We start from the raw sequence: 25,360 nt of genomic DNA, 5'->3' as shown, positions 1-25,360 counted from the left end.
ATCATATGGTAGTGCTATTTTTAGTTTTCTGGGTTTTTTTAAAATTTAATTAATTTATTTTTGGCTGCGTTGGGTCTTTGTTGCTGCGCGCGGGCTTTCTCTAGTTGCGGCGAGCGGGGGCTACTCTTCGTTGCGGTGCACGGGCTCCTCATCGCGGTGGCTTCTCTTATTGTGGAGCACGGGCTCTAGCGCACAGGCTCAGTAGTTGTGGCGCACGGGCTTAGTTGCTCCGTGGCATGTGGGATCTTCCCGGACCAGGGCTCGAACCCGCGTCCCCTGCATTGACAGGCGGGTTCTTAACCACTGCGCCACCAGGGAAGCCCCCTCCCCATTATTTTTAAAGTCCTGACACATCAGGATCATTTTTTAAAATTAATTAATTAATTTGGTTTTGGTTGTGTTGGGTCTTCATTGCTGTGCGCAGGCTTTCTTTAGTTGCGGCAAGCGGGGGCTTCTCTTCTTTGCGGTGCACAGGCTTCTAATTGTGGCGGCTTCTCTTGTTGAAGAGCACGGGCTCTAGCCGCGCAGACTTCAGTAGTTGTGGCACACAGACTCTAGAGCGCAGGTTCAGTAGTTGTGGCACGGGCTTAGTTGCTCCGCGGCATGTGGGATCTTTCTGGACCAGGGATGGAACCCGTGTCCCCTGCGTTGGCAGGCGGATTCATAACCACTGTGCCACCCAGGGAAGCCCTGAATTACCTTTTAATATTGGATTACTTTTGCTAAATGCTGAGTCACTGGGGTTTCCAGGCTACAAGGTCACAGTATTAGGTTTTTTTCACAGACCATGACCACGTGTGTTGTGTTGTTCAAGCTGAGCTGATGGTGCGCCCACAAAGGCTGCCTGAACAAAGTGCTGCATGAATGTCCGTGCCGACAAACGAGGCAATCTGTGCACCCTCGGAGTTGTTCCAAGGGCTTAACCAGCAACTGGCCTGGAACAGCAGCTTATGCTCTTATCAGTAACTATGCTACTTCAAACTGGAAAAAAGCAGGACATCTCCCAGGGTGTGAAAGTTTAACCTGCTGCCAAAGCAAACACACACACACACACACACACAAAAAAAACTACAAAATGAACACACAGTCCTTATATTCTCAAAAAGAGAAAAACCCACCACAATTATTTAGTTTAACATTTACCCAGATCTAAAGAAAAAGATGTCAAAAGATAACCTAGGACATATACATACGCACGCACCCCCTGACCCAGATAATCTAAAAGAAAAAAATAAGGGCAAAGTTCTGTCCAAGAGAAATTTATCTTCGTTTCTGGAAGATGTTGCCACGTCCCATTCCACGTCCTCTCCCTCTTGCGGCCACTACAAGGTGGGGAAGAGAAAGGACAAGTCCAGGTCAGTAAGGACTCATATCACAGAGCAGCCAGAGCCCTAGGACATGGCCCAGGAAGGGGACTGAAAGGCCACCCCGTCCAGCACCACGCTCACCCCGTCACATTTCACGGGGTAAACAGAGACCCTGGGAGGGGCAGGTGCCTGGCATCAGAGCTGGAGAGCCCTGGACTCCTGCCTTCCAGCCCAGCACTGTTCCCCACCAGAGGCAAGGCCTTGTGGCAAAGGTGGTTTGGGGACCCAGTATGGGAACCATAGAAAAGGTGACTTCTCAGAGCTGGCCCAGGGTGAGCTAATAAAACATGACAGATGCATTTAATTCACACTTAAAATTCTGAAACAAACAGATGTTAAATGTTAATATCTATTAAATCTGGGTGAGGGGTTTTATTATTCTTCGAGCTATTCTGCAGGTGTGAAATATTTTGGAATGGGGGGAAAAACCAAAACCACTCCCCACATAAAGATTGCTGTTCTCTGTGACCCAAAGGTTCTAGGAGACCAGTGGCTTTGAAGAACAGGTGACAATATCCTGATGGCTACTAACTGGAGCCTCACCCCTCTCCTCTTACAGAGCCTGGGGCTGGCACAGGCACAGTGGCTCAGGCAGAGGTCAGCGGGCCGAGGCAGACTCACTGCCAAGTGCCTTCTAGTGCACGGCCACTGGGCTCCTCCCTTTGCTAGAGAAGATGGTATCGTTACACAGTGACAACGAGGGCAGCCCTCCTTGAGGAAGCAGAGAGAACAGCAGCTATAGCACAAAGCTGGAACTTCTGAAAATAGTTCCTTCTCCAGGACAAAGGTCCAGAGCTTTGGTCCCATCTCCCCACAACTATCTCTCTTCCAGGAAGGGCAAGGAGATTCTCTGATCAGTTTTTCTGGAGGGCATTTTAAAGGGTTACTCTACTGAGTCTTTAAACTCAACATATGTACTGCAGCTAAAGATACTGACAGAGACGCTGGTGACTTTCCTGCACTGTAAAGCCTTTTACCAATAAATACTAAGACAGTTCCTAGCGACTGCATTTGCTTTCTTAGCTAATCAACATGGCAGAACTTTTCAGGACCCACATACAAAACTCTGGTTGGGCTAACCAAGAAAAGAGGTCAGACCAAGTCACCGGGAAAAGGCTAGTCCCACTTTTGGAAAGTGGTAAAGGAAGGACTTATTTTCAAATGTAAGAAGTTTTGAAAATGAAGTCAGCCCCCTTTAATGGGTAAAGATGGCTCAAAACTGCTTACTTATCTGAAAGTGGATCCCCCCCCCATTTCCCTTATTTATATTGCGTATCAGGAGACATTCCCAGCCTCAAGAGGAACTATTATCCCATTGCTTTAGGAGTCAGCTAATCAACACCACAGTGCCTCTAGTCAGCAAACTAGGCCAGGGCAAGCTTCCCCCAGACACCCCAGAATTTCTGAAAACAAAGGGCCTCCTAGAGAGTCATTATAGGAGACTTATCTACTCTTTCATTTAAGTCCCCATCTTCTTTCTAAGGAGCCACTTTGGAGTTTGCATAGCTCCTGTGAATGGGATCAGGTGAGGCAGACAGAGAAGGCAGGGCACTTGGATCCCCCAAGACTGCAGGGAAAAGGGGTGGCGGTGGGTACGGAGTGGCTCAGGTCAGGTCCACCCCCATGCCCCAACAACAACAGGGCATTTCTAAAAGGTACACGACACACCCACATGTCACAACCAGTGCACGAGGAGCACCTACCTTGGGCCTTCAGAATAGCAGCCTTTCCCCGACCGGCCCCCGAGCCTTGGTTTTTATTTTTCATGCTCTTTAACATGGGTGCGTTTTTCAGCATGTCAGGCAAAATCAGAAAGCGGATCTTGCTGCCACGGATGTACACCTGTTCCAGCTGTGCCACTCGGCCATCTCTGTATGTGACTGTGATGTTGGACATCTGGAAGGGAACCACCGGCTCATGAGTAAAGGCCAACAGCACCAGTGGAGAGCAGGGTACGTGAAGACAAGCCTTGGCAAAGAGGGGAGTCCAGAAATGCAGAAACTCACATCACTAAGTAAAGCTGGGGGAACTCCAGAGGGCCTATTGTGTGCGCCAGGGACTGTGCTCAGCACTTCACAGAGATGGTCCTAACAGTATGAGATTTCCCCCCCACACACCTTTTTTTTTTTTTTTTGTGGTACGCGGGCCTCTCACTGTTGTGGCCTCTCCTGTTGCAGAGCACAGGCTCCAGACGCGCAGGCTCAGCGGCCATGGCTCACAGGCCCAGCTGCTCCGCGGCATGTGGGATCTTCCCGGACCGGGGCATGAACCCGTGTCCCCTGAATCGGCAGGCGGACTCTCAACCACTGCGCCACCAGGGAAGCCTGAGATTTCCCATTTTTAAAGATAAAAAAACTAAGGCACTTGTCCAAGGTCCAACAGCCAGAAGGCAGGGGCTCCTGATTCAAATGCCTGGACTGGCCCCCAGAGCCCCAACTCTGCCATCCTCGCTCTCCCACCAGCACGTGATAAACTAACTGAAATGGCTTAGAATTGCTTGTCCAAACCCTGTGTCCCCTCCCGTATCTGCCCAGCACATGGACTGCAAAGGCGCCATGAGGGTTACGAGTGTGCACCAGATGCGGTCCCTGACCTCCCAGGGGACACACTCGAGTAAGTGAGACAGAGCCCCTCTGGCTTGGGTGACAGGGACTGAGAAGTGGGGGTGGCAGTGCCTGCACGAATGGCTCAGAATACAGGACAGGTGTGAGGCGAGAGTTCACACAAAGACCAGACAGGACATGGAGCAGAGGAACTGGGACTGAGGGCAGGGTCGTCACCTCAGAGACTATGGGGCCATGCAAGTTTGTGGATAGAGGCAGGGCAGACAGGGCTAGGGCGGCACTTCGGACAGATGAATGCGTCAACCATGGGATGGGGGCTGGGGGATGAAGGGGGGCTTAGAGGAGAATCCAGCCAGGATACTGGCCGGGCGTGGGAACGTGACACAAACCTGCCAGTGCCAATCTCAACAGGCACCACGTTTATCAGATAAAGCAGCTTATTTTACCAGCCTTCTGGATGGAAAAGGACTACAATTTATTCAGAATGGGTCAAGCCTACATGGGAGAGAGGTGTGCTGGCTCCCCAATTTCTGCTGCTTGTTGTCACCTCAGCCTGACTTGCTCTTTTCTTCAAGTGTTAACTGGCCCCCGTGGCCTCTGCATGAGCGCCCAGCGGCAGAAAGATCAAACACGCTCTAAGGCTGCCCTGCAGCTGCCAAGCCGCCTCCCCTCCAGCACATCCTGGTACATCTCACTCCCTCCTCTGTCACTGCCTCCCCAACCCTCTCTGAGAATCCCTGACAGAGGCTGTTACGGAAGATCAACAACACTTACACTGAGTGCTTTCACAAACGGCACGTGTCCACCTGGGCTGAAGCAAGAAAGAGCCCAGCATCCCTAGTCCTATTACAGCCTAGGAACCAGGCGAGCCGCTGCCTCGCGCTCTCTCCACGGCACCAGCAGAGAAATGGCCGTGCCGTGTATCCCTCCGCCGGGTACACAGCTTGTCAACAAGCCCGAGCTGCGCTCGCATCATGAGCTAAAGGCAGCAACTTGTGTGAACTCGGTTTAAATGAAAGTCAGGCAGGAACACCCCGTCCATTCAACTCTCCTAAACAGCCACAATGAAACACAGATGGCATAAGCCAGGTGCCCAACTGCAATGACACTTTGGGGAGAGAAGATCTTAGTACAGACCGTCTCTGTACTCATTACCCACATGTCTGGGGCCGGGGTGGAGAGTGCTGGGTGGCCAAGGATAGTCGGTCACAGCATCCCAGCTGCGGGGCACATGGCGAGCAGCCAGCAGATGTTCACCCCCTCCCTGTCCCACCATCCTCATTTTCCTGTCTGGAACCTGACAGTCAGAACTGAGGGCTTGATGCTTTCAGAGGCAATGGGATCCAACAGGTTTACTCGAGGCCTCATTTTAGAGACTGTCGCCAAGTTCACAGACTTGGGAGTCAGACACTTGGGTTTAGATTGGCTCCTTCCATGCTTGGTCACCCTGGGCATCTGGAAGCTTGTCCTCAGAGAGGTCCTGTAATGATTCAAGGACCTATTGTATGTAAAACCCCAGCATAGTACCTGGCACAGAATGTGCATGCAATGAACAGAACCTTCTGGCACTATTAAGCACAGCCATTTGGAAACAGGTCCTAGTTTGACAAGTTAAACTAAGACTTCAAAATACTTAACAGCACCCAGTAGAATTTAGAGTTTGGTTTCTAAATTCTACTCCCAACCTAAAAGAAAGCAAGGCTCCTGAAGAAATGGCTGATTCCAGAGCTGGGTTAGGGAAGGTAAAAGATGAGCCTGTAACAAGCATCTTATACCAGAAGGTAGGGATGTGCTCCCCCAAAATGACCAGGACACACCAAAGGACACAGGAGTCAGCCTGAGAGGCTCCTACTGGTCAAATCTGGGATAACTGGAACATCAAAATAAACATTGACAGCAATGGATTGTAACACCCTTAACAAAACATATTGACAGTATGAGCCTATATTGATAGTAAATGAATGGATAAATGGGGGGTAAGGGAATGCACTTCCATACAGCAGACCCAATAAATACAGAAAGAATGATGGAGGAAAAACAAAAATTATCCTTTGCAACCGTAATAGTAAAAAGATTCAAGCAAGAATCTTCACGGGAAGCTAAATGGGGCTGAGGAATGGGACAATAATGAGGAACAGAATGCTCACAAGGTATTTACTTAAAGAACCTCCCCACAAAATTCTCATTAGTTACAAAAGGAAAAGGAACATACAGTGGAGAGACCACATAACACCTTAACCAAAAGATCAAGGTTAACATTGCAAACAAGGGGCAAACAGGTGTTTAGGCCTGACTGACCCTCTGAGGAGACAAAAATCACACAATAACAGCCCATAAAAGCATAACCCAAATCTAATTAGGAAGAAGCATCAGAGAAACCCCAATCAAGGGACATTCTAACAAAATAACTGGCCTCTAGTCTTCAGAATCATCAATGGTGTGAAAAACAAACTTGGAGGAACCGTCCCAGACTAAAGAAGCATCAAATGAGTTGACAACTAAACCCAGGAGGCAGAGAGGACTACACGGCCATAAAGGACACACTGTGCACCTGTAGAAACTGGATACACTGCAGGTTAAAGTACTGACTCAATCTTGGAGTTCTTGAATAACTGTACTATGGATACAGTAAGAGGAAATATACACAGATATACACAACATATTATGCAATAAAGGAGTATGATGACTGCAATCCACTCTCAAATAGCTCAGAAGAAACATCTAGGTAGATTTTTCCACAGACCATTATGCCACAGCCAAGAAAACAGTTCAAATAGTCCTGTCACTGACAGGGTGATCATGCCAAAGCCCCCAAAGCATCATTTCTGCAGAATCTATTAACTATCACTTTTCCCCCACCAAAACGTCTAGGAATTACGTCACTTTAAAGATAATAAAATTTTGGATTTGGCCCTTACTCTCTTTTTAAAAAATAACATTTACTGTGCTTTATGATCACAAGCTTAACACATGATTGTCATTTTAAGGTAAGAAAAATATTTTTTTTAATTTAATCACATATAATTTCCCACGAAAAAACAACTATTCACTTTGGTCTTCCTCAAAAATCTTTTTTTGTTTTAAATTTTATTTACTTATTTTTTTGGCTGCACTGGGTCTTCGTTGCTGCGTGCGGGCTTTCTCTAGTTGCGGTGAGAGGGGGCTACTCTTCGTTGCGGTGCATGGGCTTCTCATTGCGGTGGCTTCTCTTGTTACGGGCTCTAGGCACACGGGCTCAGTAGTTGTGGCTCGCAGGCTCTAGAGCACAGGCTCAGTAGTTGTGGCACATGGGCTTAGTTGTTCTGGGGCATATGGGATCTTCCTGGACCAGGGCTCGAACCCGTGTCCCCTGCATTGGCAGGCAGATTCCTAACCACTGCGCCACCAGGGAAGTCCCCCACACCATTTTTATAATAGAAAATGTTATTAAAACCCAACATCAAATGGCAAACACTGAACTCCAGCTGCCCTCTAGCAAAGAACAAGCAGAGAGAGAGCCAAGAGGACACTCTCATCCCCAAAGGGCACACTTACTGGGACTAGGAAGAAAGGAGAACAGCAGGCACCATCGGCCTCCCAGCCCGGGGACATGTGAGTCAACTGTGCTGGGTGCTCATCACAGTGGGCTCAGCTCCGCCACAGCCTGCTGGGGTCTATCCAACGCACCAGGTTTCGCTATACCCCGTGAGGCCTCGAATCTTGGCATGGGCAGGGTAACAGGCTGAATTGTACCCACCCCCCAAATTCATATATTGAAGTCTTAGCCCCCACCAACATGACTGTATTTCAAGACTGGATCCTTACAGAGGTAACTGGGCCCTAGTCCAATATGACTTATGTCCTTATAAGAAGAGATTATGATACGGACACACACAGAGGGAAGACCACATGAAGATAAAGGAAGAACACAGCCATCTATAAGCCAAGGAGAGAGGCTTGGAATAGATCCTTCCCTCATGGCCCTCAGAAGAACCAACCTTGCAACACCTTGATCTCGAACTTCTAGCCTCCAGAACCCTGAGAATAAATTTCTGTTGTTTAAGCCACCCAGCATAGGACTCTGTTATGGCAGCCCTAGCAGATTAACACAGGTGGAAGGAGGTGGCAGGCCCCCACTGTCTGACACGCAACGGCTCATTTATCCTGCACTACAGTCCTCAGGCTGAGGTGCTATTTTTATCCCTGATTTAGAAAGGAGGGAACAGAGGGTGAGGGAGGTCCAAAGCTCACGACAAGTCACACCAGGTGGCAGGCTGCAATGATTCCAGATCCATCACAGGGTCTGTGTGCTTTACTTCACACTGGCTACCATTAGAGAGAACACCAAGGGCACCCGGTCAGACACCTTACCTTCACGTTATAGATGGGAAGTCTGAAGCTCTGCAAACTCAGGAAGCTATCCAAATAAACAGCTAAATAAACAGACGAAGATTCCCATCCTAGTCTTGCATTCTACTCACCAAACTGAAGCACCTTAAAATGGATGAGGATGCCTTCAGCCAGAGGACTGGACCTATGACAGCCATACCTCATGAAGGCAAAGGAGGCCTGGCCCCACCAGACCTGCAGAGAGGCCACCCACCCACCTCTGTGGCGTTAACACCGAGGAGAGAAACCTGCAGTCAACAGATGTCTATTTCCCCAAACACGAGGGAACCCCCAGCTGGTCAACCTGGCAGGAAGAGGATGCTCAAAGCTACAGAGAAATCACAAATAAACCAATGAACCCTGTGAAACAATGGATACTTAGGACACCTGTCCTGCAATATGACCTTGGGTAAGTCACCTCACCTCTCTGACTTTCAGTTTTCTCACCTAGAAAATATCAACAGGTACCATATGTTGACATTTACAATGTGCAAGGCGCTGAGCTAGTTGCCCCCCCCCGCCCCCCCCCCCACACTCTCTCTCTCTCTCTCTCTCTCATCTGATCTTCAGAACAGCCCTGGGGTGGGGGTATTACCCCAGTGGCAGTCTTAGGAGTGCACTGCTCGGACTGGGATCCACCACAGCATTCACCCTGAAGCCACTCTCTTGTCAGGCTGCCAGCCAATGACTGACCACAGTGGGGGTATAGCGCCAGGCCACCTGTGCCCCATGCTAGACTCTTCCAATGAGAAACCTTCCTTTGCCTGGCTGAGACTTCCTCAGAGATACATTCCTACTCAACCCTCCTTCCTTTCCTCTCTCCTTTCCCCAGTGTCAGACCAGCACCCCAGACTGAAAGCTCTCCTGCTCCCTCTCCTTTACCCTTTATTGTTAGCTTTCCCAGTCAATCTCTTGCAGAACTAATTCTGTTCTCATTTTACAGATGAGAAAACTGAGGTGATTAACATGCCCAAGGTCAATCAGAATTCAAAGCCACATCTGATTCCAAAGTCCAAGCTCTTAAGGAGAAATTATGTTACACTTTGTAAAGCGATGCCATACAAATCCACCTGACTATTAACAAAAAGCAATGCTGTGCCACGGGAAGGGCACCACATCAAGAAGTGGCTCCAACATTTATTAACAGTGACGTTCAGTAGATGAGTCCTTTAATCTTATTCTTCCTATCTTTTTTTTTTTAAGGTTTATTATTTATTTATTTTATTTATCTCTGGCTGCGTTGGTTCTTAGTTGCGGCATGCGGGATCTTTCGTTGTGGCTTTTCTCTCTCTAGTTGTGGCGCACGGGTTCCAGAGCACGTGAGCTCTGTAGTTTTCGGCACATGGGCTCTAGTTTAGACATGCAAGCTCAGTAGTTGTAGCACTCAGGCTTAGTTGCCCCATGGCACGTGGGATCTTAGTTCCCTGACCAGGGATCGAACCCACATTCCCTGCATTGTAAGGCAGATTCTTTACTACTGGACCACCAGGGAAGTCCCCTATTCTTCCTATCTTATGGATGATGAAACTATCACCAAACCTGCTTACCTCACAAGGTAGTTGCTATAAATGCAATCAAATGAGATGCCTCCCCCAAGAAAAATGGCAATAAACACAATATGTGAGCGGAAGATTCTGCTAACTGCAAAGCACTATGCAAACATATGGGGTAAATGAACAGTGGCCCCGAACCCGATGGTCCTCTTGAAGGTAGTGTCACTTTTCTTAAACAGGTCCCCAAAATATGGGAGAAAATGATTATGGGATTGGGAGACACAAAGAACAAAGTTAAATATTCCAAACTTCCGAATGGTTCTTATTTCTACTCACATCCCCAGTACCTGTAGCAGTGCCTGGCACACATTAGGCACTCGGTAAATAACTGCTGAATGAGAACTTCAAAAAGACCCCCAGCCACCATCTTTCTGTCCTCCAAGGCACAGGCTCAAGCTTCCCCCACAGCCTCAAGTGCAAAGCAGGGTACCTGGCAGTTCATGTTGTCCTCCGCTTCAATGAGCTTCCCTCGATACACCTCACCAGTGTTCGTCTCACATGTCACGATGTGACCCTCAGCCTCATGCAGGACTTTAATCGGCACGCCAATAGACATCTCGGCAGGAAGAGAGTTCTACAGTGAGAGAGACAACAGTTAGTTCACCTTTCAGAGCCCAAGAAGGCATGTGGCAAACACCACGCCCTCAAGGCCTGAAACTACACAAAACTTAGACAAGATGCCAAAGGTGCGTTTGTTATTATTATTATTATTTTTTACAGAAAAAAGTAGCTTAATTCCTAGCTTGAAGGACCTATCTGGCAAACACATGCAAGATGTGGGTGGGGAGGAACAGGGGAGCTAAAGGGAAAGCTAATGGGAATGAAAAGTTCCTCCCATCTCCCTCCCACTGTAGATCGCTTACTTTTCATCAAATAACTATGTGTTCCCCAATACTGTGTGTTGGAGAAGAGAAGGTTGAAATGCATGTATATTTGTCAACCCTCAGTTGTAGGTAACATCTCTTGGAGAACCTATGACGCAGACCTGAGCTGTCCAAGGCAGTAGCCACTGTCTGCATGCAGCTACTGAAATTAAACTCAATTAAAGTGAAATAAAATTAAAATAGAAAATTCAGTCCCTCAGTCACATCAGCCACGTTTCAAGAGCCCAATGCAGTGGGCACTAAGCAGTGCAGATACAGACCAAAAGATCCAGGCAAATCGAGAAGAGGCAGTGCATTTAATTCAACCCATTAACTGCTCTCTGACCCTCCACTTACTTCACCATCAAGGCTAAAGAGAAAATAGCAAAGTGTTCACAAAGTGACAATGTGCTACAAGCAGGAAATGCTTATCTTGGAGGAAAAACATAATCAGGGCAAGAGCCCGACTTGACCTAATTGAAAGGGAAAAGCAGTGGACTTTTTCCGTTCCAAGATGGGCACATCTTGTGTGGTCAAGAGAGGAAAAGGAACAGGAGAGGTTGGGAAAGACAGGCTCCCCTGGTGCGGAGCCTTAGGAGTGTGGATTTTATGCTGAACGCAGTGGGGGAACCACGGCAGTATAGGAATTATCCGATGGAAAGGCATCCGCACTTACAAAATGAATCGAACACGATTTAGAAGCAGGGAAACTTGATAAAAACTTGTGTAACAGTGTAGAAAGCATGAAGGGACCAGTGTCTGAAAGGGGGATGGAGGCTGAGATGCAAAGGGCTTTGAAAAGGATCACCCAGGTAGGATTTGGGGGAAGGAGGCAATCAGTCAGAAATGATCTCAAGACCATTACCTGAATGATTCAAAAAACACCGGCCTGGAGAGGTATAGAAACTGAAGAGCATGTACTTTGGGGAAAAGCTAACGAACTCACTCCCAGGCGCTAGTGAGGCGACGCTCATGTTTCGATGGCCAGGCTTCCCGCTCTTCTCCCTCCCCGAGCCCCGCAAAGCTTCCCGGCAGCGCGTCCTCCTCCAGTCCCCGGCTCCTCGCGGGTACCTCGGCCTACCCTCGCCCGCCCCCGGCCTCTCCTCACCGGTTCCGGTCTCCTCTTCCTTTCTGGTGCGGAGATGACTCTTGCGACTGCGAAGGCGTTAAGCGAGTGAATGGCGGGTCCCGCGCTCCCAGAATACCACGCGTTCCCAAAATGCCTCGCGCAGGGCCCGCCCCCTTCCTTTTCCTAGTGGCGGGCGCGGTCTCGCCTCTGCTTTCTCCTCACCCTGCCGGCTGGGAAACTTGGGCTCTGGTATAATAGTTCCGGGCCCGGAAGAGAGGGCTGATGACCGGACCCAGGTGCCGCCGGAAACATCGACCCTCGGGCCGGCAAGGGCAGAAGGGGGTCGCGTTTCCAAGCACCCCACACCAGCGACGGGCTGGACGGCAAGGTGGGCATCGGGGGCGAGAGGCGGTGGGGCCGAGGGTCAAGACCTGCCCTCACAATCTAACCTTGAGAACCCGGCAGCGCCAGGTGAGGGGCGCCCTGAGCGAGGCGAGTATCCCACCATACGGATAGGGAAACAGGGACGGAGCGGAGCGGGGGCGGCCTGTGACCGTCCCTCCAGGGGGTTGGAGTGGGGCTTGCTCTCCCGGAGCCCCGCGCTCTGCCTCGGCCCGAGGCTGGCGGAGGAGCTGGCCGGGCAGAGGCGGAGCTTGCTTGGGGAAGAGCCTCTGGGGAGCCCGCGTTCGCCCGGGCCTGGGCGGAGCTTCCGGGGAGCCGGGCGGGGAAGGGGTGCGAGGCCCGGGAGGCCAGGGGCGGGGCTCCCGGGAGCCGGGACCGCTAGCGACCGGACGAGCTGAGATCCCGAGCCCTGGGGCCTGGAGGCGTAGGAGTCGGGGCGGGGCGGGCCGCGGCCTGGAAGGGCCAGGGCGGGGCTTGGGGCGGCCCAGCCGCTGCCTCCCCTTCACCCCAGCGCGCTGGTGCTGGCGGTGGCTGCCCAGGAACCCGGCGCGCACGGGTCCCGCTCCAGCCCCAGTCAAAGCCGAAGCTGCAGCCGGCTCCGGGCCGGGGCCATGGGAGCCCCCCGCCGCCCGCGTCATGAGGACGGAGGCGGAGGCAGCGGGGCCGCCGCTCGAACCCGGTCAGTGCTCCTCGAGGGCTCAGCTCTCACTCCGGGGAACAGGGGGGGACCCCGCCCTAGCGCGGGGCAGGGTCCGGCCGCGCGACCTTGGGCCGACGGCCGCCGCGGCCCGGGCTGTAGAGCTTTGAGCGAAACCTGGCCAGGTGTGCACTCCGCCTTGGCCACCCCACCGCCAGCCCCGGTTAGTTTGGGTTTCCTGATACTTCCTGGGCTGGGACCCCAGGCAGCTCTGATTGCGATCATGGTGGGAGGGTCCCCGTTGAAAGTCAGGAGCGGCACCTTCCCCAGAAGCGAAAAGTCCTCCTGGGGCTTGGAAGATCCTGTCCCCTCGGGTAGTTAAGGCCTAGAAGGGCTGGGAACTGGCTGGGAGTACAGAGCAATGGGGGAGGGCCTTCCCCTGGCCTTCCAGACTCAGCGTTTTGTCTTGCTACAGTTCTTCACTCTCTAGTTCCTCTGCCCCAGGTGGCCTGAGTTCCTTTGGGGCGGAAACACAGACTGACCCGTTCAGTGCGGCGGGCCTCAATTTGCTTTTCTAAGTGGGGGAGGGGGAAAGCAGTGATTCCTGCTCTGCTTAAGGCACAGGGTTGATGAGAAAGAGAAAGGGCTGGTAAACTCTAAAGTGAAGTGCCAACACACTGGAGAGGTCAGGAGCACAGGAGACCCCAACCCTAAGGCATTAGTGGGACACTGTGATTGCAGCAAGGAGTAGGGCCCGGGGCTACCCTGGGATTTGCCTGCCTACTCCTCCAATTACCTAACTCTGTGATCTTGGATCAGACACTTGCCTTTCCTGAGCCTCTGTGGTGTAGTGACTCACGTTTACAGGGAGCTTTCTGTGGGCAGGTACTGTGCTAAGTTGTTTACATGCAGAGCCTCGTTAATGCTCATAATGACAAAGTCGGTTACCAATGTTATTTGCACTTTTGCAGATGAGCAGACTGAGGCCGAGAGGGGTTAAGTATTCAGGGCCAGTGAACTATCTTCCTTCCTTGGCAACAGCTGCCAACTGAAGCCAGGCCAGCACCTTCCAGGCAGACCCTAGCTCTCAGGTGGGACAGTCCCTTGGCTCCAGGCATCAACATCTGGCAGCAGCTTTGGGCTTGGAAGGCCTCGCCTACTCTTATCACCCCCCACAGGAGTATCTCTGGGTCCCTCTTGGCTGACCTGCTTGTGCCAGGATTCGGGATGGCCATGTGGGGGACGTTTAGCCACATTGGGGGTGGGGTAAGGATAAAAGAGTTAGAGATCAGGGCAAGAAGAGAAGGGGCAGCAGAGTTCCCGAGGGCCCTAGAGAGCCGCCGACCCCTGCGACGTTTACAGCTTAGGCATAGGGGAGGCACAGGAAGAGTCAGAGCCTGGCCAAAGATGGCCTAGCTAGCCAGTGTCAGAGCCCAGGCCACAGAGCAAGGAGGGAGCTGTGAACAGAGGGGCACAGTCTGGAAGCCTGGGGGAAAGGGGAGTATTGTGACACGTGGGCCTGGGTATCTCGAAGGATAAGGTCTTTTTGAAAAAAACTCCTTTCATTCGCGATTCAAGCATGTGTGTGTGGTCTGAGGGTTGGGAGGAGGCAAATGTTGTCTGCCTGCCACTGAGGAATTCCCAGTCTGTCCAGTGGGGAAGTTACACACCACCTCCAATCCTCCATATAAAGGGCCTCAGGGAGGGAAAGAGACCAGAGCATTTGGATGGGAGACCACCTTTCGGACTAAGGGATATGCAAGAGCAAAGGCTGGGGAGTAAACAGCCCATGTAGAGAAAAACAAAAAGGCAGTTTAAAGCCACAGTGAGGGGTTCTTGAAGAGGGAGGCACCCACCACAAGGGGACAGCACACTGCATAGGCTTCTCCCTCCACTCAGCCCGTTGGGGGATTACTTTAGGATGTGAACACCTGGAGGGCAGGGCTTGGTCTCAGTTACCTGTAATGTCCCCAGAGCCTGGCACACAGTGGTGCTTAATAAGTTCGTTTTTTTTCCAGCAAAGGTTTGATTTACTACTAAGCATCAGACATTAGGCACTGGGAATAACAGTGAACAAGATTAGCACATTCTCTGCCCTTAGGAAGCTTACAGCCTAGTGGGGAGACAGGATAGCTTTATTTTATTTTTCTTGTTTTTGTTACTTTTGCTAAGTACTGTGAAGGAAACAGGGAAATACTGTGAAGAAGAGCCCCTTCTCCCAAAGGTACAGTCAGAAAACGCCTCTCATGGGAGGAGACTTTGAGCTGGGACCTGAATGACAAAAAGGGGAAGACTTGAGTACTGAGGGTAAGAGAGTTCCAGAGCTGCACATATAAAGGTCTTGGGGTGAGGGCCAAGGTGAAGCGAGTGAGGTGGGCCCTACAGGCCTTAGTAAGAGATAAGAACGTTATTCTAAGAGCAATGGGAGACTGGAAGGGATCCCTCCAGATGCTGTGTACAGAAACAGGAGAGGGGCTGGGGGTAGAAATTGGGGCAGAGGACAGGCAGAAGTCAGGCAGGATGGAGCCCTGGGGGTTGAATCCATGGCAGTGGATGGAGGGAATATTAGAAGGCCTCTAGTCATGGCCTGGGTTCCTTTTAGAGCCAGAAGGAGGGAGCAAAGCCTGAGCCTGCCTGGTCTAAGTGTGCCACGCCCCAGCTGGATGGAGATCAGGACTCACGGCAGCGCCTGTGAAGGGCTTCGCACACATTCTTGCCCCAAGTGCCCACAGCACCCTGCGGGCTGGGGTCTGTGAGAAAGGAGCGGGCACCGAGAGGCCATGTGACTCACCCAGCTGGTGGCCTGCACTCACCCGTGCCATCCTGCCTTCCAAGGGCCCCGCAGGTGAGGCATAGGAGGAGAGAGGACAGTACAGTGCAGCGAAGGAGCAGTCACGGGTCCCTGCCTCCTGGGAATGCATGACAGCCCAGCAGGGCACAGATGAGCTCGATGCGAGCGTCTCCTGTGAGCCAAAGCATGAACTCTGGCCCGGCAGAGTGCAGATTAGGGAAGGGGCACGGCCAGCCTGGCATCAGGGAAGGCCCCAAAATTGCTGGCATCTGAGCCAGGCCTTGAGACCAGGGAGTGTTTAGACATGGGGAGTAGGAGCTTGGGACCCACTCCAGGCAAGAGGCTGCCTGGACAAGACCAGCAGGTGAAAGGCCAGGACAGACTCCAGGATTCATGGGTGGCCCTCCTGGTTGGTGCACGCGGAGGAGGCCAGGGCAGCTCTGCACAGACCAGTCGTGGGTTCAGGAGAGTCCCCCGGAGACCCCTGAGGCAGGGAAACCACATGGGCTGAAAGGCCGTCCTAAATGAACAGAGTGCTCACAGCCGGAGAGAAATCCTTCCAGTTCTTTAGACTAAGCTCTGTCCAGATTCACAGGATCCCAGGGCAGGAGGGTCCTGCAGGCCGCGTGCCCGCTTGCCTGCCCCAGCCCTGCCTGGTGCTCCCTGGCTCTCCTCTCTAAGGCACACCCCCCTACTTCCCCTATCCTGGCCCCTTGTTTTTCTCCTATGCTGCTTGTTTTTGCTGTCCACCAGGGCAGGGACCTGTCTGTGTCACTCACGACCATCTCTGGTTCACATGCCAGGCACTTACTAGGCTCTTGGGAATTATTTGTTGATTGAACAACTGAATCAGACCAAAGTCCCTACGTTAGAGATGGCCAGACTCTGTCCAGCATGAGGGAGTCAGTGGCCTAGCCCACAGCCGGCCAGTGGCAGAGCCAGGGCTGGAATGCCAGAATGCCTAGGTCGGGCCCTTTCTGCTCCACCCAGAGTAGCTTTCCACATGCAGACACGTGACCGTCCCCTCCTTGTAGCCCTGGGGGCTGTGGAGTCAGGGGCCTCAGGAATTCAGACATGAATATCTGCTGAGTGCCTCCCGGCTGCCGCCCTGTCCCTGCCTCCTTGGAGCACCCACCACAGAGAGGGCTCTGGAGAGGGGCCTGTGGGGCTGGGAATGCATGGAGTGGGGGGCCAGGCACAACAGGGGTCGTCATGGAGAAGTGACGTCCGTGGACAGGAGTTAGCTGGTGAGGATGCGGGGAGGCGAGGAAGCAGAGGGTGCTGGAGCAGCAGCCATGAAGGCCTTGTCCTGGGGAGGTATGGGAGCTAGCCCACTGGAGGGTTTTGTGTAGGGCTGGCCTTCTCTGACCGGCATTTTGGGGAGATCACTGCCATGGTGAGGAGAATGGATCAGGGGGCCTTTTGTAAGGCAGTGCACTGGTCCCTGAATGGCTCCTGCAGGATCTGGGCAGCAGCTGATTATGGTGGGAGTGGCAGTGGTGGGCCCTACACCAGGGTCTGTGACCTCCGTGTGTTTCCCTGCAGGGGACTTTGTGCAGCTGCCCGTGCCCATTATCCAGCAGCTCTACCACTGGGACTGCGGCCTGGCCTGCTCCAGGATGGTGCTGCGGTGAGTGGGCAGGCCTTAGCCCTCCCAGTCCACAGCACCTGCTCTTGCGGGGTGGCACACAGGGAGAGACCTGGGGGGGATTCATCGTCCATGTGGCTCTCCTCTGTTGGGGCTTGTGGGAGGCCCAGCTTCCATCCAGGCTCCATCCCACCTGCAAAAGCAAGCAATGGTGGACCAGGCCTTCCAGGTCTGCGTCCTGAGAATGCCAGGGCTCTGGAATGGCCAGGAAGTCCCAGGTGCCCGGGCCTGGCCCACAGAGTGACCCCATGATTGAGGTGTGGTGTCCTCCCCACTCTTGGCCTTGGACTCTTGGGAGACTGAGTCACTAGGGAGCTGACCGCTGAGCTGAGGCTGCGTGAATATCACAAGAACCTTGACCACTGGGGCACGGAGGGACCATAGCCATCTCCTTGTCACAGAGTTTTCAGGTAGCAGCCTAGAACGCCAGGGCAGCCTCTCCCTTACCCATTTTACCTCCTGGAATTCCAGGCAAGATAGGGTTCAAGAAAAGGATTCTGTACCTAAAACTTAGAAAACCACTGATGTGGTCCAAGCACTTAGATGGTCCTAGAGATGAAGCTGGCGAGGCCAGAGAGGATGGCAAGACTTGACCAAAGTCACAGCCAGCAAGAGAGGTCAGACGCAGAATCCAGGCCCTGGACTCCGTGGCCGGTGCAGTGCCCCCAGCAGCCTCGGGTTGTGCCTGGCAGTGTGTGGGCAGGATGTAGGAGTTCATGACAAAGGACAGAGCCTTATGGGGGCACAGGAACTCAGACAGTGGCTGGCAGGCCCTCGGGTAGAGGGTGACCCGGACCAGCTTCCCTGACCTCAGCAGCCCATCTGCCCACAGCTACTTGGGCCAGCTGGACGACAGTGAATTCGAAAGTGCCCTGCAGGAGCTGCGACTGACCAGGAGCATCTGGACCATCGACCTGGCCTACCTGATGCGCCACTTTGGCGTGAGGCATCGCTTCTGCACCCAGACCCTGGGCGTGGACAAGGGCTACAAGAACCAGGTGAGCGCCGGCCACTGGCCTTCACCAGATGTGGTGATCAGAAGAGGGTGTGGTCCAGACCTGGACACCCAGGTGAGCACCCGGTGTTCAGAGACCAGGGAACCAAGGCAGACGTGCTAAGGGCAGAACTTGTGAGCTGTCGGACCAGATCACCTTGGGTCCAGCTGCTCAGAGGACCCCAGTGGTGAGCCGGGTCCCTCCTGACACCCCCACCACAGACACCCGCCGCCTGCCTTCGACAGCACCTGACGATGCACAGAGGAGCGTCCGGGTGACCTTCCTGTGTCCTTCCCTGTGTCCCAGCATGAGCCGGGCCAGGCCTCAGAGCACACACTGTCCTCCTCTACCATCACTCACCGATTTTCTTCCTTCTCATGGGGACAGCTGGCTCCAAGTTGGGTCATTGGTGTTCTGGAAGAAAAAACAATATACTGTCTTTCATTTCTTTTATTTTTCTTTTTAAAAAGAATGCCAGCATAGCCTTTCCCATACCCCAGTGCATTTTCCCACCCTGCACAGCTGGAGCTGGTCTCACCTGCCTCCCGCAGGGTGGATCACGGCCCATGCTCCAAACTTTGGCAGAGCAGAGTCGCTACTGGCCTCGCTGGCAAGAGGGTTGTCGCACGGTGGCCAGTGCTCGTCAACCTAACTCTCCTTTGAACCTTCTAGGCCAGGGGAAGAAGGCTGACAGATCTGGCTTGGTCAGCGTGGCCGCGAGGCAGAGGAAAGGGCCTAAGAGCAGGGTATTTTCTGCCTCCCCCACAGGGGCTCTGGCCCCCTTAAGACCCCTGCACCAAACAGAGATTGTTCCTTGCTAACATATACTGGCTGAGCCGAGTGGTGGCTAGATATCCAGGGGCCTCAGCCGGCCCGTTTGCTCATTTACTCCAGACTCCTGCCCATCAGGGTACACAAGCCCGGGGCGGCTAACCTTCCTCAGGGTGCCAGCCTGAGCCTGCTGCCCACCCATCGCCTGAGCATCCTTCTCATTCTCTGTGTGGTCCTGCACTCCCGGCCAGCCGCCCTGCCCGCTTGGGACAGACACAGCCTTCCACCAGGCATGCTGCCTGTGCTGTCCCCCTGCAGGCTGGGCTCCTCTGCTAACTCCAGAAGGTGCTGTTTACTTCATCCAAGTGGGGTGAGGGCAGTGGCCTCTCCAACTGCCCTTCTCTCTTCAGTCCTTCTACAGGAAGCACTTCGACACAGAGGAGACCCGGGTGAACCAGCTGTTCGCACAAGCGAAGGCCTGCAAGGTGCTGGTGGAGAAGTGGTGAGTCCACCCCACCCCTGCCCTTCCTTGTGCACCTGCTCACCCACAGACTTGCAGGTTGGGGGGAGGCCTCAGGAAAGGCTGGGGAGTCAGGCAGAACTGGGGTTTCCTACCCAGCTGGCCCTGGGCACTGACTGACTTGCCCCCCCTCCCCAGGCCTTAGTTTTTCCATCCATAAAATAGGGACAAGTGGGGCTACATGACCTACTATACACAAAACTCTGGCCTGGGGTAGATCCTGAGTGGGGGATGAAGGAACAGGTGAGCAAGACAGACTCCAGCCAGCCCTCGGGCTGCTCACAGAATGGTGGCATGGGACAGAACACAGGGACCCTAATAAAGGGGTGACAGCCTGGGGAGCATGCTGGCACGGTGACGGAGGGTGACAGGGACAGCCCAGGGTCACTGTCTAGGGAGGCCTGGCTGCCAGATCTCCCCACGGGCTGCTCGACCTTATGTGGATCCCGCTTCTCAATCTATACGTGGGGGCAGGACTCAGGAGACCCCACGAGCGACTTGGCCAGATGCGAACCATTTCTTTCCCTGGGCTCCCTGTAGGTAATGCGCCCAGGCCTGCTGGCTCAGACCTGGGCTGGGTCCCCCAGACCTCCCTTGGGTCTCCCATTCCCCCCAGATTTCTGTTTTCATTGTAACGTAACCTAGGCACACGAAAGCCCACTGGGAAACAGGGAAAATGTCTCCACACATCCTCGGGCCCCGTGAGCACATGTTGGAGGGAGAGGCAGCCGATGTGTGCTTAGTGGCACTTGACAGGTGCTTCCTTGTTGAGTGGAGAGCTGGGGCTGTCCCCGTCCCACAGGTGAGGAAACTGATGGGAAAAACAGTGTGAGCCACCATGGCCACCCCAACTCAGCCGTGCTGTGACTCGAACCTGGGACTTGCACCCCCGGGGTCCCATGGGGTCTGCCCTTTTCCTTCCAGCCCAGCCCCTGCTTTTCCCGGTAGCTGAAATCCCACTCTGGTACATACCGTTGGCAACTCAGCCAGCTGTTTCATTTCAAAGACCAAATGGAAAAAGGGCGTATTTCCCTGGGCCAAGGCAACAGACCAGACGGTCCTGTGACTCAGCGTGGCTGGAGTTGGGCCAGGCCATGAGGTGCTAATGTGTGCTCCTGAGGAGCTTGTAAGGATGGAGGGCCCAGAGTGGGTGAACGTCCCCCCCGTGAAGATGGTGGGGCCCCAGGCACAGAGGACCCTTGCAGCCCTTCTCCCCTCTGGGTCTTACTTGGACTTGCTTCCTTCTGGGGGCATTGGAGGGGGGCTGTGCCTAAGAGTCTGGAGTAGCTGGCTGAACTGAGGGTTCCCGTCAACGTGCTGCTGACCAGTCCTTCCTGGGCAGGCCCTTCTGCCACGAGGAGCCTTAGAGAAAAAGAAAAATAACCCTTTCAGAGAAACACTTGGTTTTGAAACTGGTGAAGGCGTGCTTGACTCAGATTTTGGGAAGCAAATTAAACCAACAGTTTACATTAATCACGCATCATTTAGGGTAAAAGACCAAGGCAGGGGGTGCTTGTACAAAAGAACTCACTAACCAGGTCAAGAGGTGGGGTGCTGCGCCAGTGCCCCTTGATGGGGGTCTGTCTGGAGCTGAACTGTCACCCTGTGAAGGGCCTGATGGGTCCAGCTTGTCCTGGGCACGCTCAGAGCCCTCCAACCCTGGTCCCATGCTTGGCCCCCATCTGAGCCTGGGCCACCGTAACAAAGCAGGACATTCCCACCTGCAAGGATCTCAGGGCAGACACGAGCCATGTCCCCAAGCTTTGTGACGCAGGACAGGACGGGTCCAAGTGGGGGTCCACTTGAGAGACGGGGAATGGGCCCCAGCGGGGCCAGCTGACCCTCCTCCTGCCCACAGCACAGTGAGCGTGCAGGACATCCAGGCCCACCTGGCACAGGGCCACGTGGCCATCGTGCTGGTGAACTCAGGGGTGCTGCACTGCGACCTCTGCTCCAGCCCCGTCAAGTACTGCTGCTTTGCCCCCAGTGGCCACCGCTGCTTTTGCCGCACCCCCGACTACCAGGGCCATTTCATCGTGCTGCGCGGCTACAACCGGGCCACTGGCTGCATCTTCTACAACAACCCGGCCTATGCTGACCGTAAGTGTGGCAGGCGGCAACAGTGGGCAGGGCGGCCCCTGGCCCCCACGTCTCCTCCCATTCAACCTGGTGTGGCCAAGACCTACCTCAGTGCCTTCTCCCCAGAGCCCCTCCTCCCCCTGGACTCCCTCATCCTTGCCACCCCTCTGGCCATGCAGGAAACCAGCCACAACTTGGGGCTGTGCCAGACTCCATACCCCCGTCATCACAGGCCAGCCCTCTCTCCCTCCCACTGCGCCAGCCCCCTGCCACCTCCCGGGGCCCACCCTGCTGTCTCAGCTGCACAGGCCGCAGTTTCCATCTCCCCCAGGCCAGCCCTCCGAGGATAGCCAGCACACTTGTCAGAAAGGAAAGTCTGCCCAGCCCCGGCCCCAGCCCTGGCTCCAGAACCCCCCAGGGCTCCCATGGGCCTGGGGATGGGGAAGGACCATCCTGACTCACACAGACTTGTCCCGTGCGACCTCGCGCGTGTTTCGTCCCCTCTCTGGGCCTCACTTTCTCCATCTGCTGAACTGGGGAAAGGTCAGAGAACAAGCTCACACAGGCTGCAATAGGCAAGGAGGGCTTCCTGAGCAGGGAGGGGCAGCCAGGCATGTGGGATGTGGCTTCCCTGGGCGCTAGTCAGGCAGGTGCTCGCCTCACCCGCTGACCCTGCTCTGCCCCTCGTGCCCCAGCAGGAATGTGCAGCACCAGCATCAGTAACTTCGAGGAGGCCAGAACCAGCTACGGCACGGACGAGGACATCCTCTTTGTCTACTTGGACAGCTGACAGCAGGAGCCTGGTGTGCCCAGGCCCTTGGACCCCACCCTGCCCTGCCCCAGCTGGGCCCACTCAGGAGGCCCTGGCCCAGGTCTGGGGCTGCCAGGGCTCAGATGTGGAACTGTGGCTCCGGCTCATGTGACCAAACACCAGGGAGTTCTAGGAGGCTGAGTCCCACGTGCTTAATCCACCAGCGCTGAGCCGTCATGCCACTTACCCTGCACTCCTGCTGGTTGCTGGGTCGTCCCCAGAGCATCTGGGTGGAGCCTCCCCCAGGACCCCGAGGCTGACTCCAGCTGTGCTCAGGGGACATCCACCCCTACGGGTGCCCTTGTTGCCTGTGAGCCAGACCCAGGGCAGAGGGAGAAGCCTGAGCCCATCTCCGCACAGACCTGGTGAATGAGCCCTGAAGAGAGATGTTGCTTGTCTGTTTGGAGACTGTGTAGCTGGCCTGGGCCCCGGGGCTGGGACTGCTCCAGCGTTGCAGGGACCTGGAAGTACTGCAGACACCCCTGGGCCTTTGGTGGATGCTGCCGCCCCCTCCCACCTCCCAGTGGGACCAGTTCCTGCAGCTGATTGCAAGGCTTCTGGCCCCTGGGGAAGGCTGGACCTCAGGCAGAAATGACTCTGAGGCCCCTGCGGCCCTCCAGGTACTCCATCTCCTTGGGGTGGAAACCTGGGCTGCAGGTGGGACCCTGGCTCCTGCTGGCCAGCAGTGCTCACAATGCCTGACCCCGAGGGCCAGGAATAGCTGCCTGGTCCCCAAAGATGCTCACACCCACGAGGCTTCCTGACTAGGCAGGCAACGGGGCTTGTGTCTGAGGGCGGGGAACCCCAAGTTTCGCAGGGTTGGTTGCTGGGGCCCTGGGCCTGCGTGGCTGATCAGTGGCTGGGTGTGGGGGGGGTACTGTGACCCTCCACCACCCGCCCTGGTGTTCACATCAGGACCTTTTGCACAGAACTTTGGGTCTCTTCTATCTGACAGGAGGGGTGTTACCTACCCAGGATCACACAGCACGGCACCATAGCATGGACTAGAGCTGTTTTCTTTTTCTTTTTTTTTTTTTGAGAGGGGGAGGGTGGTGTTTTTGAGATTTAAGTTTTCACTTTATGGGGGTGAGACTCAACCTCAAGTAAGACAATAATAGTGAGATTGTAGGTACTTTGGAACCACTGACACCTCTCTTCACAGGACAGGTAAGCCAGCCCAAGTTCTCTTTCAAAGGGGCCTCTCACCATACGGACAGAATCTGGCCCAGGAGAGTGGTGGAGCTGGGTCTTGAACCTGGCTCTGCACCTGAAAAATAAGGACAATGGATCATTCCCAAAAGGGCTGGGGACACCCATGCCTCGGGTTGCCTCTGGCTAGGGGGAAGGGATGCCCCAACAGCCACACCGCTGCAGCACCCTGCATCTCTGTCTTCCGGTGCCTGAGGCATGATGTGGGGCAGCTGCTGCCCCTCCCTCAGACTGCCGACCATGGCCATGCTCCACGTCTGCCCCCATGGAGCCATGGCTACTCTGAGGGGCAGGGGTGGGCTCTGCTGACAAGGGCTGTCAGACCACCTAACCACATTGTTTCTCAACACCAGACGGCCTTGACCAAGAGGGAGGCGTTGTTGGCTGGGCAGCCACCCTGGGTTTCAGAGACTAGTGCTGCCTGCAGACTGGCCTCGTGTCCGTTGCCTTAATGCTGGGTGGCCCAAGATCCCAGGGAGCGCTGTCCCACGCCCAGGTGGCTTTGGGTTTGGGTGTGCTCAGGAGGGGTCCAGGTAACACTGGTGAGGACATATGTGTCAAGGGAAACAGAGGAAGTGAAGCTTTCAGGATGGCTCCCTGTGAGTGAGGCTGGCACAGAGAGCAGCCTCCACAAAGAGCGGTCACGGCACCTCTGTCCATCAGAGACACTCAATCCCTGGGCTTGGAGGAGGGCTTCTCAGGGCAAGCACAGGTTAGAGGTCACCTGTCTGGAAGATTCACAAGAGCCACCTGCCCCTGGGGTGGTGCCACCTGCCTGGGGAGGGTCATGGAGGCAGGACACAAACCTCATTGTGTCGTATTCTCGCACAAATCATGAAAATGGGGCTGGAGATAGAGCCCAGACATCAGGAACTCTGCCTACAGCACGTGGCACCACAACCCCCTGGCCACACACAGGGGGCCACGCTGGACAGTTGGCTCTGTTCACTCCAGCCACCTGGGGACAAAAGGGATCTTTTGCATTACAGAGATTTTATACATATATTTTGTTTGTAATGAGCCATTCTCAGTAAACATTATCCTCACTGCGAAATGAGTGATTCCTGTCTTCTCCCCGGGTTCTCAGCACCAGTGCATGGGAACCTGAACATTCAACCTGCCACAGCGGGTTTAGCTGGGACTGGAATAGCTTCCTGCTTCTCAGACTTGCATCCCTTCCAGTGCCTGTGGAGGCACACACAAGCGGAGCTGGAGGTGGAAGAGTCTTGGAGCTCAGCTCGACTTTGACTATGGGTCTTGGAGAGGGCCTGGATGATGCATAGCTGTGGGCAGGAGGAGGACCTGGGAGGGCGGGGGAGGAGTGGGGGGACAGTGGGGCCCACAGGAGGGCATGGGGGGGTGCAGAGGGCAGGACTACAGCCTTCCCTGCACCCTGAAGCCTTATCTGCTGGCTACTGGACTCCTGGCATTTTGCTTGATAAGAATCTACAGAAAAGGACTTCCCTGGTGGCACAGTGGTTAAGAATCCGCCTGCCAATGCAGGGGAGATGGGTTCGATCCCTGGTCCAGGAGGATCCCACATACTGCGGAGCAACTAAGCCTGTGCACCACAACTACTGAGCCCGCGTGCCTAGAGCCCGTGCTCCTCAACAAGAGAAGCCACCGCAATGAGAAGCCTGTGCACCGCAACAAGGAGCAGCCCTCGCTCGCCGCAACTAGAGAAAGCCCGCGTGCAGCAACCAAGACCCAACG

General features: G+C 54.3%; 2 protein-coding genes across 4 annotated transcripts; one reads left to right on the top strand and one right to left on the bottom strand.

The window, feature by feature from the left end:
- Nucleotides 1-1,076: 1,076 nt before the first annotated feature.
- On the bottom strand, nucleotides 1,077-11,976 carry SNRPD3 (small nuclear ribonucleoprotein D3 polypeptide). Its single transcript, XM_082667156.1, has 4 exons — nucleotides 11,824-11,976; nucleotides 10,283-10,426; nucleotides 3,071-3,263; nucleotides 1,077-1,322 (listed from the first exon to the last, which is right to left on the bottom strand). Exons 2-4 carry the CDS (start codon nucleotides 10,406-10,408, stop codon nucleotides 1,261-1,263), a joined length of 381 nt encoding a protein of 126 aa, XP_082523282.1. The 5' UTR covers nucleotides 10,409-10,426; nucleotides 11,824-11,976; the 3' UTR covers nucleotides 1,077-1,260.
- An 80-nt stretch (nucleotides 11,977-12,056) lies between these two features.
- GUCD1 (guanylyl cyclase domain containing 1) lies at nucleotides 12,057-25,360 on the top strand. 3 transcript variants are annotated; one of them, XM_082667155.1, is made up of 6 exons: nucleotides 12,057-12,172; nucleotides 17,160-17,244; nucleotides 18,095-18,260; nucleotides 19,439-19,530; nucleotides 21,407-21,648; nucleotides 22,326-25,360. In XM_082667155.1, exons 1-6 carry the CDS (start codon nucleotides 12,067-12,069, stop codon nucleotides 22,415-22,417), a joined length of 783 nt encoding a protein of 260 aa, XP_082523281.1. In that variant the 5' UTR covers nucleotides 12,057-12,066; the 3' UTR covers nucleotides 22,418-25,360. The 3 variants fall into 3 exon arrangements, with proteins under 3 accessions (XP_082523281.1, XP_082523280.1, XP_082523279.1); XM_082667154.1 differs by lacking the exon at nucleotides 12,057-12,172 and adding an exon at nucleotides 12,680-12,865 and having other exon boundaries at nucleotides 21,536-21,648; XM_082667153.1 differs by lacking the exon at nucleotides 12,057-12,172 and adding an exon at nucleotides 12,680-12,865.

This window comes from Grampus griseus, assembly GCF_964374135.1.
Source record: "Grampus griseus genome assembly, chromosome: 12".
NCBI classification, from domain to species: Eukaryota; Metazoa; Chordata; class Mammalia; order Artiodactyla; family Delphinidae; genus Grampus; species Grampus griseus.
Note: the sequence above shows the minus strand (reverse complement) of the source record. Positions and strands in the feature narration are given on the sequence as shown.